General features: G+C 39.8%; 1 protein-coding gene across 1 annotated transcript; it reads right to left on the reverse strand.

Annotated features, from left to right (window-relative positions):
• Nucleotides 1-5,875: 5,875 nt before the first annotated feature.
• On the reverse strand, nt 5,876-16,534 carry ZNF485 (zinc finger protein 485). The gene is made up of 4 exons (XM_047072156.1): nt 16,529-16,534; nt 15,001-15,127; nt 14,444-14,539; nt 5,876-7,355 (listed from the first exon to the last, which is right to left on the reverse strand). The coding sequence occupies exons 1-4, from the start codon at nt 16,532-16,534 to the stop codon at nt 6,274-6,276; spliced, it is 1,311 nt and encodes a 436-aa protein (XP_046928112.1). The 3' UTR covers nt 5,876-6,273.
• Nucleotides 16,535-18,028: the final 1,494 nt, after the last annotated feature.

Consider the following 18,028-nt stretch of genomic DNA (forward strand, 5'->3'; position numbering starts at 1 on the left):
AAGATACTATGAAAAGAAAAGGAAAAGTCTGGGAGAACAACTTGAGATTTACTTACTGATTAAACCAAAACAGGAAATCATGATTTAAGATTCACCGGAGAGCTTAAGATTTAAAAATAAACATTTATTTTGACAACATAGAAGGCAAGACATAGATTAGTTAACCCAGATACAAGTTAATATGAAGACGTAAATGCTAGTCTCTAGCAGTCCACTGTAAGAAATTTATTAGATACTTCAGTAACGAGGCAGTTTAAAAACACTGCCCGCAAATTCTCTGATCTCACGAAGGGATGGAAGTCTATTTCACCTCCACTTGAATCTGGATCAGCTTGTGACCGCTTCAAACACAAAAAAATAGCAGAACTGATGCTACATGACTTCCAAGAATAAGTCTGAAGAGCTCTTTAAAGCTGTGGAAAGTTTCTGCATGATAGGTAGAGATAAATACATACAGACACAGCTATATATAGATAGAATGCTAGTTCTGCAGAACTAGTAAATAAGGAGTAAATAGGTCAGAAAATATAAAGGGCCTTTAAAAATATTCTTTCTATTCTTGACACATGTATTATTAGATTTCTTCCAAGATTGTTGGCTGCTTATATTACAGTAATAACAAAAGAGAGTTCCAGTTTAAGAGGACACTGTAAGAAGATCCTGGATTCCCCTCTTCCCACAGATACATTTAATCTACAGCCACATATGGAACCATTTCCTCTTTACAAAACTAAAAACTAGCTGAGTGACTCCTATATATAACACAAATTTAAAAACCTCACATTGAAGCAGGTAGAAGAGGCTGAGACCCTTTTGCCATAAATCCTACCCCTAGTACAGCAAACCACAATCAGGAGGGAATACACAACCTGAGGAGCAAAGAGCTTAGCCCCACGTTGGTTATTCCAACTTTTAAGACTGAAGACAGGAGTCCCCAAAACATGTAGTTTTGAAAACTAACAGGACTCACATTCATGAGACCCACAAGACTAGAGTGAACTGAAAAACAGCTCTTAAAGGGCTCTCACACTTGGGGCGCCCGGGTGGCTCAGTCAGTTAAGCTCTCAGCTGGGGTCGTGATCTCATGGTTCCTGAGACTGAGCCCCACGTCAGGCTCCACACTGACAATGCAGAGCCTGCTCGGGATTCTCTCTCTCTCCTCTTCTCTCTCTTCCCTCCCCATTGTGCTCTCTCTCTCAAAATAAATAAATAAACTTTAAAAAAGGGAGGCAGGGGGACACTCACACTTGGACTCACCCCAGGGAAAAGCACAAGAGGCAGCCAGTTGAGAGGTGCCCAGACTTCATGTGAAAGAGGCGTATTTTCAGGGCACCTGGGTGGCTCAGTTCATTGAGCGTCCAACTCTTGATTTTGGCCCCAACGTTGTGGGGATCGAGCCCCGCATCAGGCTCTGTGCTGAGCTTGGAGACTGTTTAGGATTCTTTCTCTCTCCCCCTGCCCCTCTCCCCTGCTCATGCTCACTTGCACTCTCTCTCCCTCCCTCCCTCTCTCTCTCTCTCTCTCTCTCTCTCTCTCTCTCAAAAAAAAAAAAATTAAAAAGGAGTATTTTCTTAAAGTGATGGCCTGAAGCACAAGCCTCTAATTGAACGCACACCCCAGGGGCCTTGCATCTCCAGAGGTGGAAGATGGCTGGCACCATCTTGGCACTGTCCCTCTGCCTCACTGTTCAGCTCACCCGTTATCTCCCAGGAGGGAGCTTATACCCTCCTCTGGCACACCACTTCTGGCAGCTCTGGCCTAGGGGGACAACTCTAGGTCACCTGAACCTGGTGCCCAGTGGGGCTTATGCCCATGGGTCCACAGGACTGTAACCAATGTAGAAATAAGCTCTTGACTGGCTACCACCCTCAGGGCACAACAAGAGACAAGAGACCAAGGCACTCAGTGTTTCTGTGAAAGAAGCCTATTAGCTTATCTTCATACCTGCGGCGCGAAGGGCAGGATTGTAATTGAACACACAGGTAAGGGCACACGGTAATTCTCTCCAGAGACCTCAGAGGACGTCATCTTCACGTTCTCCCTCTGCCGTGCTCCACAGCACCAGTATTTCCCAGAAAGGTGCTCATGCGTGTGTCTCATGTTGTCTCATGCTCACGTTGGTTTTTATGGCTCAACATCCCCAAATCTATCAAGGTGACACACATTAACCAAATGAAGGGTAAAAATCCTGTGATCATCCCCATACAGTAAAAGCATATGACCAAATTCAACATCTGTTCCTGACAATAAAAACTCTCAATAAAGTTGGTAAGAGGAAACACCCCGCAGCAAAATAAAGACCATATAGGACAGCTAACATCATACGCAGAGTAAAAAGCTAAAAGCTTTTCCTCTAAGATCAGAAACAAGACAAGGATACCCATTATCCTCACTTTTATTCAACATAGTAATTAAAACCCTAGCCAGAGCAATTAGGCAAGACAAAGAAATAAAAGGCATTTTATTTCAAATTAGAAAGAAGCAAAACTGTCACTATTTGCAGATAACATGATCTTATATATAGAAAACCCTAAAGACATCGCACACACACAAAAAAAGTTAAGACTAATAAATGAATTCAGTAAAGTTGTATAAATAAATACACAGGGGCGCCTGGGTGGCTTAGTTGGTTGAGCATCTGACTCTTGATTTCAGCTCAGGTCATGATCTCACGGTTTGGGGGTTCAAGCCCTGCATCGGTCTCTGTGCTGACAGTGTGGAGCCTACTTGGAATTCTCTCTCTGCCTCTCTCTCTGCCCCTCTCTCTGCCCCTCCCCCACTTCCCCTCTATTTCTCTCTCAAAATAAATAAAAATAAACTTTAAAAAAGAAATGAAATATACAAAATCTGTTGCTTTTCTGTACACTAATAACAAAATATCAGAAAGAGAAATTAAGAAAACAATCCCATTCACAATTGCATCAAAAAGAATTAAATATCTAGAAATAAATTTAACAAAGGATGTGGAAGACCCATACACTGAAAACTCTAAGACATTGATGAAAGAAATCAAATAAGACAAATAAATGGAAAGATATTCCATGCTCATGGATGGAAGAGTTATTATTGTTAAAATGTCCACACTACTCAAAGCAATCTACAGATTCAGTGAAATCCCTGTCAAAATTCCAATGGCATTTTTCACAGAAATAGAACAATCCCAAAATTTGTATAGAACCATAAAAGACCTGGAACAGCCAAGACAATCTTGATAAGAACAAAGCTGGAGGCAACATGCTCCCTGATTTTAAACCATATTATAAAGCTATAGCAATCAAAACAGTATGGTACTGGCATTAAACAGACACACAGATCAACGGAATAGAGAAGAGAGCCCAGAAATAAATAAGCACATGGCAAATTAATCTATGATGATGAGGGGCGTTAGATGGGTGAAGGGAGTCAAAAGGTACAAACTTCCATTTATAAATAAGTCACCCTGCCAAGGCACTCCCTTCATGGAGTACCCTGGGAACCCCCAACCGATGACCCACCTCAGCTCCAGCCACCCTGCCAGGGCACCCCGTGCAAGCAGCACCCCAGGAACCCTAGACCCACGCCCTGCCTCTGCTCCAGCCACCCCCCTCCCCAGGGTGCCTCCTGTGCTGAGCACCCCAGGACATCCTGGCTTGTACTCACTTCAGCTTCAGCTATCCTGCCAGGGCACCCTCTGCATGGAGAGCCCCAGGACTGCCCCGGGCTGCACCTATTTCAGCTTCAGCTGTCCTGCCAGGGTGCCCTCTGTACAGAAAGCCCTACCTGAGGTTCTAGCCTATCCCGTCTACCACCAAATTTGTGAGAAGGCATTCAGATCAGTATTGACCAATAGAAATACGATGCAAACCCCAAATATGGGTTGCATATATAACTAAATTTTCTAGCAGACACATTAAAATCATTTTAAATAAATTTAATATTTAATTTAACCTATATATCCAAAATATCATTTTGATATATAACATAAAAATGACCGAGAGACTTTAGTTTCTGTTTGTCATGCTGCATCTTCAAAACCCAATGTATGTGTTACACTTATAACACATCTCAACTCAGACTAACCTCTTTTTAACTGCTCGATAGCCACTTGTGGCTACTCTACTGTGTCGCCCTTAAATGATTCAACCAGGCAACTGTTAAGTCAATGCCAGTCTTGAGTTTTCCCAGCTGAGACCCAAACTTCACACTGTTAGAAAGTTGTCCCTGCCATGCTCTTTCTGAATTCTTGATACTCACAAAGTCTGTGAGTATAACAAAATGATAACTAAGTTTGGGTGGCTTGTTATGTGCCAGCAGTAACTGGGATGCCAGTCTGAAAGTCTATAATTTATTTAAACGTTTTCCTAATTTAGGTGTTTTTCCCACTTCTTTTCAGGATTTTATTATAAACAATGCTATGATGAGTAATATAAGCTTTGTAAGCTAATCAAATTATTTCCTTGAGAGTGGATTTTCTGGGTCAATGGAAGCATACATTTAGATTGACATTCATGTTGTCAAACTGCTATCCAAAGCTTAACCAGTTTTCACTAATAACACACATATGCCCAACGGTGCTACTAATTAATACTAACCATTTTTAGTTTCTTGAGTTGAATGTTTAGTTCCTTTCCCTTCTGTTCTATAAAATTCATAAATAATCTGGCTTTAGCTTATGCCTTAAACTACCACTGATATATTTGTATTATAAAAGATTGAAGTAATGCACAAACTATATAAAAGGGGCCCTACACCATTATATAATTTGGCTTTTTTCCCACTTAAAGTCTTGGTTATCTTTCCGTGTCGGTTAAAAAATTAACCCATTAAGTGTTTATTGATTGAATGATTGCCTTATAATTGCTATGTATTAAATTACTGCATGGTAGTCCAAAGAATGCATGTTATCTTAATTTAACCATTGCCCTAGTGATAGATATTATGGTGACTCAAATTGTGCACTACTATAGTGCTCTAAAGACTGCCTTTACTCTTTATTGGATTTTAAGAAGTAGAAATGTTAAGTCAAAGAGTAGAAGCTTTCTAAAAGTTGGCAGACACAGTCAAATTATGCTTCTCATCACCAAACACTTCATTAATTCACAATTCCTTCAACAATATGTAAGTGTGCCTATTTTCTTGCACCCTCAAAAGTACAAAATATTTTCTATCTTATTAATTTTTGCCAAGAATGACAAAAAAAAATCTGATCATTTTAATTCACATTTCTCTAAAGCTGGTTATTTCTTTTTTTTTTTTAATTTTTTTTTTCAACGTTCATTTATTTTTGGGACAGAGAGAGACAGAGCATGAACGGGGGAGGGGCAGAGAGAGAGGGAGACACAGAATCGGAAACAGGCTCCAGGCTCTGAGCCATCAGCCCAGAGCCTGACGCGGGGCTCGAACTCACGGACTGCGAGATCTTGACCTGGCTGAAGTCGGACGCTCAACCGACTGCGCCACCCAGGCGCCCCAAAAGCTGGTTATTTCTTTTGGACTATTTATATTTCCTTTTTCTGACAACTGTACATTCATATTCCAAGCCATTTCTCCACTGGGATTTTTATATTATTCTTACGTACCTTTATGAACTCTTTAGATATTCTAAGTATTGTTTGTTATTTATGATGGTGATAATATTCTCTCCAAGTCTGGCTCTTTGTATTTTAACGCCATGAAGCCTATGGTCATACAAAAGCTTTTACTTTTTATGTGGTTATTTATTTTATTTTTATGGCTTCTGAATTTTTTTATTTAGAAAGACAACTAGGTTTAACTATGTTAAATTATACATTAATGTATATGCGATTAAATATTTCAAAAGAAAAGTCAAAGTAAAAATTTCACTTCATCATACCAATAAAAACATTCTTCTCAAAGATAAAAAACTTTTGGACTTTATTTTACTAGATCTTTTTGAATACATAGGATATATACATATAAACAAAATAGCTTCATTTCTTAAAATGTAAATTGGACCACAATATGTAGATTTTCTGCAACTCACTTTTTTTTAACTGGAACAAGGTATGGGGATATTTCTATGGCTCTCTATAGAGCTCTACTTCATTCTTTTTACTTGCTACATAGTGTTCTATAGTAACTATTTCCATATTGATAAACATTTAGGTTCTTCAAATATTTCACTAATACAAACCATACTACAGTGAACATCCTCACAAGTGAGAAATTCTCCAGGATAGAGGTACGCAGACTATTTTTGTTAAGTGTGTGATTTGTCGAATGTCTCCCCTTTGACGGTCAAAAAGAATAATTACTTTTGCCTGATTTACCACACTAATTACATTTGATGGCTCTTTCTTTGTTATGCATTTTCTTATGTTGTTTAAGGGCTGAACTCTGAGGAAAAGCCTTCCCACATGCATTACATTCATAAGGTTTTTCTCCGGTATGGATTCTCTGATGTTCCACAAGGCCAGAGCTATGTCTGAAGGATTTCCCACATTTCTTACAGTGATAGGGCTTTTCTCCAGTATGAATTCTCTGATGTCCAATAAGGGTTGAGCTCTTCGTAAAGACTTTCCCACAGTCATTACATTGATAGGGTTTATTTCCACTATGAGTTTTCTGATGTCCAGCAAAGGATGAGCTATACCTGAAAGATTTTCCACACTTACTACAGTGATAGGGTTTCTCTCCGGTATGCATTCTTTGATGACTAACAAGTGTTGAGCTCTTCCTAAAGGTTTTTCCACATTCATTACATTGATACGGTTTCTCACCAGTATGGATTTTCAGATGTTCCAACACAGTTGAGTTATCCCTAAAAGCTTTCCCACATTCCTTACATGTAAAAGGCTTCTCTCCACTATGTATTCTCTCATGACGAGTAAGGGCTACATTCTGAGCAAAGGCTTTCCCACAGTCATTACATTTGTAGGGCTTCTGACCAGTATGAATTCTCTGATGACGTAAAAGGATAGAGTTCTTTCCAAAAGCTTTTCCGCATTCATTACATTTATGAGGTTTCTCTCTAGAATGAATTTTCTGATGATTAACAAATGTTGAGTGCTTCTTAAGGAATTTCCCACATTCAATACATCTATAGGGTTGCTTGCCTGTGTGGATTTTACGATGATTTAAAAGGGATGAGCTGCTCATAAAGGCTATCCCACATTCATTACATTTATGGGGTTTCTCACCAGTATGATTTCTCTGGTGGCTAATAAACGAGGAATTATATTTGAAGACTTTCCCACATTCCTCACATTTATAATGTGTCTTCTCTGCGGAACTTCTGCCCTCCCAGTCCAGGCCTCTCTCCATCATGTCAATTTTTGTTTGTTCTCCCAGATCAGATCCTTCAGAGGTATTTTGCTTTAGGGTGGACACCTTTGTTTCAAACCAGTACTCCTGGACTGAAAAAATTTTTTTTAATTCAAACACTCTCTATGTTGAAATACTGAAAGTGTGAGCTGCACAGGATAAGAATAATGTTCTCTTCTACACAAGTAAGGGTTATGTAAAATTAATTCATCCCACTTGTGACTCTTGCTAAGAAAAGATGGCAAGACTAAAGATAACAGTTAAGTAGGTGTCTAAAGAAATGGCAGAAAGTTATATTATAAACTTTGTATTTAAAGAACGCAAAGAGCATCTAAGAAGTTGGCAAGTTAGGAAGGCAACACAGAACCCGCCCCTCCAAAAATAGATGAGAATGTGAGAATACACACAAATTTGGAGAGAAAACCAAGTATCACAAAGCAAACCATGATTGCTAGCACAGAATCCTGTAGGGTAGTACATCTGAGAACATTTTAATGTCTCCAAGAACTTAAGGATAACATTTCATTGTGAGAATTTAACAGAGAACCAATATTTAATATATCAGAGAAAAACCAGACAAAACATTTAAGGAACCAAAACAGTTCTCAGGCCTAAAAGATTCTAGACTTTAATCTAAGTTTTTAACATACCTAAAAAAGAACATACCAAATTGTCACTTTTTTGTTGTTGTTGTTACAAAGTACACACACAAGACCCAAGAGAAAATATGCAAGATGATTCTGACAAGTAGATGCCAGAAAACTAATGAAGCCATATTTGTGATAAATCAACAATCAATGATCAATTCTTTTACTGAATGAATTTTTCTTATATACAGATATAGATATATACACACATACACATATATTTATATTTTTATTATTTGTATTTATATTTATTATGATTCCATATATCAGATACTAGAGCTAAGATTTATTTTTTTAGGAAAATGCAAGAAATGAAGCCTGGTGAGTAACAGCCCAGATCCTTCAAATGGCCTTTAAAGGGATAAACATTTAATGTATAATGGTTAAACTAGAGAAAATTTCAAGATACTGATTGTAAAGGTAGGTAGAGGCAAATTAGTCATATGAAGAGAAATGCAAGTATATGGACATCTGTTTTATGACAAAGGTAGTTTGCAGAGCAGTGAGGAACATTGGTACTTTTTTGGGAGAGTTAAACATGAACGCTACCTCTTACCATGCACAAAAAATCAGTTTCAAAAGTATGATAAATCTAAAAGGCAAACAATAAAGCTCCTAGAAGTTAACATAGAAGAATGTTTTCATGAACTTGGGGAAAGATTTATTAAAAAGGACACAAAAAGCACTGTCAAGAAAGGGAAAGATTGATAAACTAGAGATCATTAAAATTAAAACTTCTATTCATCAAAAGACCATTAATAATGAAAAGCAGAGAGAAGGGTGATACTGCATATGTAATCAACAAAGGGCTCTCTGAATAGATGTTTCGTGAAAGATGATATATAATGGCCAATAAACATTTGCAAATGCCCTCAACCTCATTAGATATCAGGGATAAGGATATTAAAACCACATGAGATACACAACACACCCAAAGAATGCCTAACTTCAAAAGACTGACAATATCAAGCACTGGTAAGGATACGGAAAAATGAGTACTCTCACACACTGATGGTAGAAATATAAATGGTACAAACCTTTAAAAAACTATTTGGCATTATGTAGTAAAGTTGAATATATGCATATCCTACAAAATAGAAAATCCACTCCTAAGTATGTGCCCAGAAGAAATGTATCTACATGTGAACCAAAAGATAACCCATAAAATTGTTCACAGCATCTCTAATATTAGTCAAAACCTGGAAATATCCCAAATATCCATCCAAATATATGCAATAAGCTATGGTATAGCAATACAATGAATGAAATACTCCATTTCATTTCATGTTTTCAAAGCAGGGTCCCCAGTCCAGTAGCATTAGCATCAGCATCACCTGGGAACTTGGTAAAAATTTTCAGTTCACTCTAAACCAAATAAATAAAAAACTCTGAGGGCTGGGCCTAGTAATTGTACTTAAGCATGCATTCTGATGAATGCTAAATTTTTAAGAATCCTTGGTCTACACAAAAGACAATGAATGAAAATGGCCAAATAAACTTCAGTGTTAGTCTGGGTGGGGAGGGGTTAGGGCAGGGGAACACGGCTAATGATTGGGAGGGATCAGCATGTTATTTAGTAGTATTCCCAGGGTTCTTTTCCTTGACCTGAGTGTTGGTTACATAGTATTCGATTTAAAAATACTATACTAATTTAGGGGTGCTTAGGTGGCTCAGTCAGTTAAGCGTCCAACTCTAGATTTCGGCTCAGGTCACGATCTCATGGTCATGAGGTCGAGCTCTGCATCATAACCAAGAGGCATTTGATAAAATTCAACATCGTGCTTTTTTTAAAATAAATAATTTCTTGGGGGGTGGGAGGGAGGGGAGGGTGGGTGATGGGTATTGAGGAGGGCACCTTTTGGGATGAGCACTGGGTGTTGTATGGAAACCAATTTGTCAATAAATTTCATATATAAAATAAAAAAAAATCAATTCACAAAAAAAAAAAAAGATAAAAAAATAAATAAATAAATAAATAAAATAAATAATTTCTTAATGAAAGAGGTGAATTAAATTTTTTTAATGTTTATTTTTTATTTTTTGAGAGAAAGAGAGACAGAGACAGAGCACAAGTGGGGGAGGGGCGGAGAGAGAGGGAGACACAGAATCTGAAGTGAGATCCAGGTTCTGAGCTGTCAGCACAAAGGGCTCGAACCCACGAACTGTGAGATCGTGACCTGAGCTGAAGTCGCACACTTAACTGACTGAGCCACCCAGGTGCCCCAAAAGAGGTGAATCAAATACTTACTACATAATAACATTCAGGTTTCCCAACCCAATAACCAGCTAAATGGGAGAATCCTAGACACAATCCTATTAGAGACACAAAAAGACTATCATATCCATCATTACCATTATTGTTGACAATACAAAAACAAGTCGATATAAAACAAACTTTAAAAAAAACACATGCTCGACTACACTCCTGATAAGAGAAATGCAAACTAAAATTACAATAAAATTAAAGTTTTTAACTATCAGTTTGGCAATGATCAAAAAGTATAAGACACTGTTGACAAGGTATGATCAGATTGGCATCCATACATTGTCATTAGGAGTATAAATGTATATAATCTCTATGGATACTGGTAATATTCACTGAATTTAAAAATATACTTACCCTTTCACCTACAAATTCTTCTAGAATTTATCCTATAGATTTACTTGTACTTGAGAGAACTGATGTGTATAAAGATAATCACTGCATCGTTCATAGTTATTATGTCCATCAACAGGGAACTGATAACATAAGTTACACTACATCCACAAAATGAAACACTGTATACCCATTAAGAATAAAACAGCACTCGGGGCGCCTCGGTGGCTCAGTCGGTTAAGCGTCCGACTTCGGCTCAGGTCATGATCTCACAGTCCGTGAGTTCGAGCCCCGCATCGGGCTCTGTGCTGACAGCTCAGAGCCTGGAGCCTGTTTCAGATTCTGTGTCTCCCTCTCTCTCTGCCCCTCCCCTGTTCATGCTCTGTCTCTCTCTGTCTCAAAAATAAATAAACGTTAAAAAAATTAAAAAAAAAAAAAGAATAAAACAGCACTCTAAATGATGTAGCTATTTGAAATGATTTCCAAGATATTACAAAAGATACACAATACCGTACTACCGTGTGCTTTAAAAAAAAAAAAAGGAATACATGTATATTCTTGCAAAGCACACACTATATCTAGAAATTTCCACAAGAAATTTATATAAGAATGCCTCCAGGGAGAGGAACTGGATGATTAAGAAAGGTATGTGAAGGGAGTGCCTGGGTGGCTCAGTCGATTAAGCATCTGACTCTTGATTTCGGCTCAGGTCATGATCCCAGGATCATAGGATCGAGCCTCACATTAGGCTCTGTGCTGACAGTGTGGAGCCTGCTTGGGATTCTCTCTCTCCCTCTCTCTCTCTTTCTCTCTCTCTCTCTCAAAAATAAATAAACTTAAAAAAATAAATAAATAAAGGTATGTGAAGAAGACTGCATACAATTTGAACCATCTGAATTTTGTACCATATGTATTTCTAAAAATTAAAAGAGTAGAATATGCAGAAAAGGAGGATGAACTGTGAAACATGGAAGGGTTGTGAAATCTTTGTCTAAAGATTTATTAGTCTTCTAAATGGATGGAAGAAATATCAAAGGAAACATTGCTAGTTTTTACTACATCTAAATTCTAAACATCTTATTTCAAAAAATACCAAAATTAAAACAGAAAGAACAAAGAATAAGGAAGACTGAGTTACTACTACTACTGAATTACTCAATAAGTAATCTACACAAAAATTTAGAGGGAAAGGGGGTGCCTGGGTGGCTCAGTCGGTTAAGCGACTAACTTCTGCTCAGGTCATGATCTCCTGGTTTGTGAATTTGAGCCCCACATCAGGCTCCTCAATGACGGTGCAGAGCCTGCTTGGGATTCTCTCTCTCTCCCTCTCTCTCTGCCTTTCCCCCATTTGTGCTTTCTCTCTCTTTCAAAATAAATAAATAAAACTTTTAAAATTTTAGGAGAAAAAAATTAAACATAGTAAGAACAAAAGAATTACTGAAAAGCGTTAAAAAACAAAACAAAACAAAACAGGGGCACCTGGGTAGCTCAGTCAGCTAAGCACTCAACTCTTGATTTCGGCTCAGGTCATAATTTCACAGTTCATGAGATCAAGCCCTGAGTTGGGCTCTGCTCTGGCAGCATGGAGCCTACTTGGGATTCTCTCTCTCCTTCTCTCTCTGCCCTTCTCCTGCTCACACACACACATGTTCCCTCTTCCTCTCTCTCTCTCTCTCTCTCTCTCTCAAAATAAATTTAAAAAACATTAAAAAAAAACCCAGGTTAAACAAATATATATATCACTGGTATTTTCCACGAAATATAATTATAAAAGTTTCTCTGAAGATGATATAGGCAAAATGACAATTACGAGTTTTTAAAAAAGGAATACTAGCAAGATAAATGTTGTAGGTGAGAGAAAGATCATGTTTAAAGACTTTGAAATGAATTATGATGCAAAGAAAGTGACTTACAGAAATTTATGCCAAGTATACATAGAAAAAAGATGAGAGCCAAGAGCAAAGGATAACAGAGACATTTTAAAAGGGGAGAAAACGCTTCCCCATCAACTTGTTTGCTAAAAATAGTAATTATCTGATAGTTAGGAAACTATGCTTACACTTGGAATCTGCCACTGCCACTATATGATTAAAGATAATGGATATTAAAACCAGAAAAGGATATACAGTCATTTATTAAGCTAACCATGAGAGAATTTGAAAGGAATTGAAAATGGACAGAAGTTGGCACAAAAACAGACACACAGACCAATGGAATAGAATAGAAACCCCAGAACTAGACCCACAAACATATGGCCAACTCATCTTTGACAAAGCAGGAAAGAACATCCAATGGAAAAAAGACAGCCTCTTTAACAAATGGTGCTGGGAGAACTGGACAGCAACATGCAGAAGGTTGAAACTAGACCACTTTCTCACACCATTTACAAAAATAAACTCAAAATGGATAAAGGACCTAAATGTGAGACAGGAAACCATCAGAACCTTAGAGGAGAAAGCAGGAAAAGACCTCTCTGACCTCAGCCGTAGCAATCTCTTACTCGACACATCCCCAAAGGCAAGGGAATTAAAAGCAAAAGTGAATTACTGGGACCTTATGAAGATAAAAAGCTTCTGCACAGCAAAGGAAACAACCAACAAAACTAAAAGGCAACCAACGGAATGGGAAAAGATATTTGCAAATGACATATCGGACAAAGGGCTAGTATCTAAAATCTATAAAGAGCTCACCAAACTCCACACACGAAAAACAAATAACCCAGTGAAGAAATGGGCAGAAAACATGAATAGACACTTCTCTAAAGAAGACATCCAGATGGCCAACAGGCACATGAAAAGATGTTCAGCGTCGCTCCTTATCAGGGAAATACAAATCAAAACCACACTCAGGTATCACCTCACGCCAGTCAGAGTGGCCAAAATGAACAAATCAGGAGACTATAGATGCTGGAGAGGATGTGGAGAAACGGGAACCCTCTTGCACTGTTGGTGGGAATGCAAATTGGTGCAGCCGCTCTGGAAAGCAGTGTGGAGGTTCCTCAGAAAATTAAAAATAGACCTACCCTATGACCCAGCAATAGCACTGCTAGGAATCTACCCAAGGGATACAGGAGTACTGATGCATAGGGGCACTTGTACCCCAATGTTCATAGCAGCACTCTCAACAATAGCCAAATTATGGAAAGAGCCTAAATGTCCATCAACTGATGAATGGATAAAGAAATTGTGGTTTATATACACAATGGAATACTACGTGGCAATGAGAAAAAATGAAATATGGCCTTTTGTAGCAACGTGGATGGAACTGGAGAGTGTGATGCTAAGTGAAATAAGCCATACAGAGAAAGACAGATACCATATGGTTTCACTCTTAGGTGGATCCTGAGAAACTTAACAGGAACCCATGAGGGAGGGGAAGGAAAAAAAAAAAAAAAAGAGAGAGGTTAGAGTGGGAGAGAGCCAAAGCATAAGAGACTGTTAAAAACTGAGAACAAACTGAGGGTTGATGGGGGGTGGGAGGGAGGGGCGGGTGGGTGATGGGTATTGAGGAGGGCACCTTTTGGGATGAGCACTGGGTGTTGTATGGAAACCAATTTGTCAATAAACTTCATATAAAAAAAAAAAAAAAAAAAAAAAAAAAGAAAATGGACAGAAGATAGAAACAAAGTACAGCCCAACAAGTGCCTGAAAACAGGGAGGGAGAAAAAAAACACATGAAGAGACTGAGGATTTCAGGCGAGAAGTCATGGGCCTGAGGCCCTCGAGAAGGGAGCAGCTCTCCACAGGCACGGATAGAATGAGGAGAAAAACGGCAAGTCATTTGATGCAGCGATGACATTAAGAGGAGGAAAGCGGTGTCAAGTTCCCCCACGAGGCTGCACAGACACGCGCCCTCTGAGGTGAGCCTTGTGACCAACAAGTCCTCCTCACCACTCTGTGTGCTGAGCTGCTGCTTGAAATGGTCCCGCCTCACTCACCTGAACAAGTACCTGATGGAACTTGCTGTACTTCCATCCATGGCTCTGACCCTTGCTCCAACTGGGTGATTAGTTTGGGTTTGGAAGAGAGAAGCCCTGTTCATAGAAAAACACAAAAGGAATGTGACTATGGTCATGAGCACAAGCAGTCATCCCAGACCTCAGTCTCAGGAAGGTTTCCACATCAGAGAGGCCTAGAGGGTGGTATGAGGATGTCCAAATCATGTCCAAATCATGCTAGTTATACAAAGGTAGGAGGGAAGGTCAGTTAGAAAACCAGGCCTCCTTGAGGATGAGAATTCCTATTGTTGGTGGCAGACAAATCCTGAGATGGAAAATTTAGAAAACTGGGCTAGACAACACACATAGCTGCCATCTTAAACTCTGTATGGTTCTGACTTTCTGAGAGATGGGACTGTGCGTAAACTCCAGCCTCTAAGTCCATGCTAAAAACAAACAAAACTTCCTATTTACGATTTAAATACCCCAAATCATTTACCCTGTGAAAACACACAGTTGCCCAGGAAATCAATTTTGAATTAAAAAGACATCCTTACCCACTGACACCAGATTCCCATAGTTTTCCAGCATCACATCCTTGTACAGGGCCCGCTGAGCAGCATCCAGGTGTTTCCATTCAATCTGGGTAAAGGCCACAGCCACATCCCCAAATGTCAGTGATCCCTGCAAAGTCAAACCCAATTCTTCTCACCAAGGAACGTTTATACCCTGAAGCAGGGAACCAGGAAGTCCTCATCAGCAAAGGAGAGCAACACCTTCAAGGCCAGCTTCTGATACTTCAGCTTGTTTATGCAGAGGGAAGTGGAACACAGTCAACAAAAGGACCAAGGGGGAAAGTAAATGACAAGCTCAGGAAGCAGACTTGCTACCCAGGAACAAAAAATCAAAAGAAGCTGGAAAATCCAGCCAGGAATAAGAGGAGGTCATGGCCCCTCATTTCAACCACACTGCCCTCCTCACGTTCTTCCAACACGCCTATCATGCTCCCTCCTCTGGGCCTGGCATTTGCTCATTCCTCACTTCATAGGTCTTTGCTTAAATGTCACCTCCTCAGAATGTTCTTCGCTTTTCTCCCATCCTCTACCACTCTCCATCCCATGTCCCACTTCACTCTCTTCACAGGATTTCTCACTACTTGGCAGGACTAGATTTATCATCTATAATGTGAGCTCCAGGAGCTTAGGGACCACTTGGGTCACTGTTGTCCCCCTCTCCTAAAATACTGCCTGGAACATAGAACTGTTCAAGGATTCGTGAGTCAACAAATAAATAGAAACTCCAAAAGGCATGCAAAATGATAGTGGATTTATCCTAGAATTTACTAGGAAATAATATATATTTGTCAATTGCCTTTCACAGCAATAGCAACTTAGTATGTACCACGCACAGTGCTAAGCCCCAAGATAAACACCATCTCTCTGCATTTCTGCCATGATGGTCTATAAAGTAAATCTATTCCATAGCTAAAGATACTAAGGCTCAGAGAGTTGAAAGAACTTGTTCAAAGTCACAGGGCTGGTTGACTACAGAATAAAAAGGAGCTTTAAAAAGTGATAGTGAGACGATGGAGCAAATAGGAAGATATTTCATAACATATTAGTATGTCATAACATATTAAAACATATTAAAAGGAAAAAATGGATAAGCCTAAAAAATACTTATACAAAAGTGTTTCAAATGAAATAATTTGATTTGTTAGTGCAATAGGAATATGGATCATCTTTAATTTTTAAAATTTTCCTTTACTCTTAATTTGTATAATAGTCAAGTAGGTCTTACTTCCTTTCAAAATGCTAATTTACTTCCTGTCAACTTCTCAAAATTCTTCAAAACCCAGTTTTCTCCAGCATACAGGCAAACTCCAGCCTGGCATTCTAGATCCCAAATGTTTCCAAATTTCTCTGGAACCCGTGTTCATGGTTCAGATATAATGGCTTCACTCATGTTATAGCCTTCCCCTAGTCACCCCACCTTCTGCAATTATGCAAACTTAATTTAATCTTCAGGAAGAACTAAACACACCCTGAAGACTCCTCTGACCCCTGAACATCAAGAGAGCACTACCATCATTGTGTCATATCTATCAGCCTCTGTCCTTGTATGATGTGTCTGTCCTTCATCTTCTGCGAGGTGGCAAACTCACTTTGAGACAATGACTATTCCTTACCTACAAAGTACTCTTCAGTTTCTAGCACTCTAGAAAGCATGGGTAGCAATCATCTATTTAGTGAATGACTCTGTAATGTGTAGAGAGGACATGAAGGGACAACAGTGGGGAGAGGCGTCCTTTCTCCGCAGCGCTGCACCTATCCAGGATTGGCTCAGGGAACCTAATTTGGTCCATACACAGGGCAGAGCACCTTCCAGACAAGCATAAACCCAGCTTCATTTTGAAAGGGTGGCAACTCCTCAGGAAAAGTTAAAACCAAACTTGCCTGGATCTGGGCTCTTGGTAGCCTTGGGGCCATCTGTCTCCTGAACTGTTCTCCCAGGCAAGGGCAAAGAATCCTGAATAAGCCAATCTGGGAAAGAAGAAAGGAAATATGAGGAAGTCCCTCCATGTCCTCAACTAGCTAGAACTTGCTCTCTGCAAGCTGAACCGACCAGTCCTCCACCCTCCCTACTCCGCACAAAGGTGGGTAGACAGGTGAAGGTGGTTAAGATCAGGACTGGCTGCCTGGAGTCCGGCCGGGCAGCAAGCTCCAAGCCAAGCTCTGGCTGTCAGTCAGGCACCTTCGCCAAAACGGGTGGAAAGTCTCGTCGGTGACTCGATCTCTGGGCCTCAAGGCAAGCCTTTAAACTCTCAGGCGCCGGATTGGAGCGGCCATTCAACACAGTACGGCTCATCTGGGTGGGGCCCCGGCCACATCTGCCTGTCCCCTCGTAAACCGGCTCCTTTCTCGGCCCGCCCTGGGGAAAAGAGGGGCGCACCAGGTCTCAGTGCCTGCCTGGCGGCCGCCGTTCCAGAACGGCGCTGGGCGTGCTGGCCTACGAGGCTGCGCGCGCCGAAGAACTGCGACCACCCAAAGCGGTACTGGTCTCCGAGACCCGCGAGCAGGCAGGAACCTCGCTCTACTCACAAGGAGGCCGGCAGGGCCGGAAACGGAAGCGGCCGCGGAGCCCCTGGGAAATGTAGTCTCGGATGCAGTCAGATCTCAGGGTCTCCATCGTATGCCTATGTTGGCATCTTTGGAGAGCTTTGAAAAGTAATGGGGCCTTGGTCCCAGCTCCAGAGATTCCGGATTTATGCTCTAGGTATAGTCCTGGCATTGGGATTTTTAAAGTTCCCAAGTGATTCTGATGTGCAGCCAAGATTGGTACCCAATGCTAGAAACTAATGCAAATCTGTAAGGCATATTTTATGTTACTTTGGGGCAGCTATTTATGATTGATTTGTTCACCTATTGGTTTCAGACTAATGCTGTTTTGATTTCAAGTTAAAAAAAAAAAAAGCATGTTAGAAAAGCAGAGCACCCAAAACACTAAGATTTTTCTATTTGCTAGCATAGAAGATGGAACAAGATTTGATCCGTTTTTTAAAACTGTGGTTTTTTGGGGGTGTCT

The sequence above is a fragment of the Lynx rufus genome, unplaced genomic scaffold, assembly GCF_022079265.1.
Source record: "Lynx rufus isolate CCGP_SWC_20201006 ecotype Redwood Valley unplaced genomic scaffold, mLynRuf1.p SCAF_11, whole genome shotgun sequence".
NCBI classification, from domain to species: Eukaryota; Metazoa; Chordata; class Mammalia; order Carnivora; family Felidae; genus Lynx; species Lynx rufus.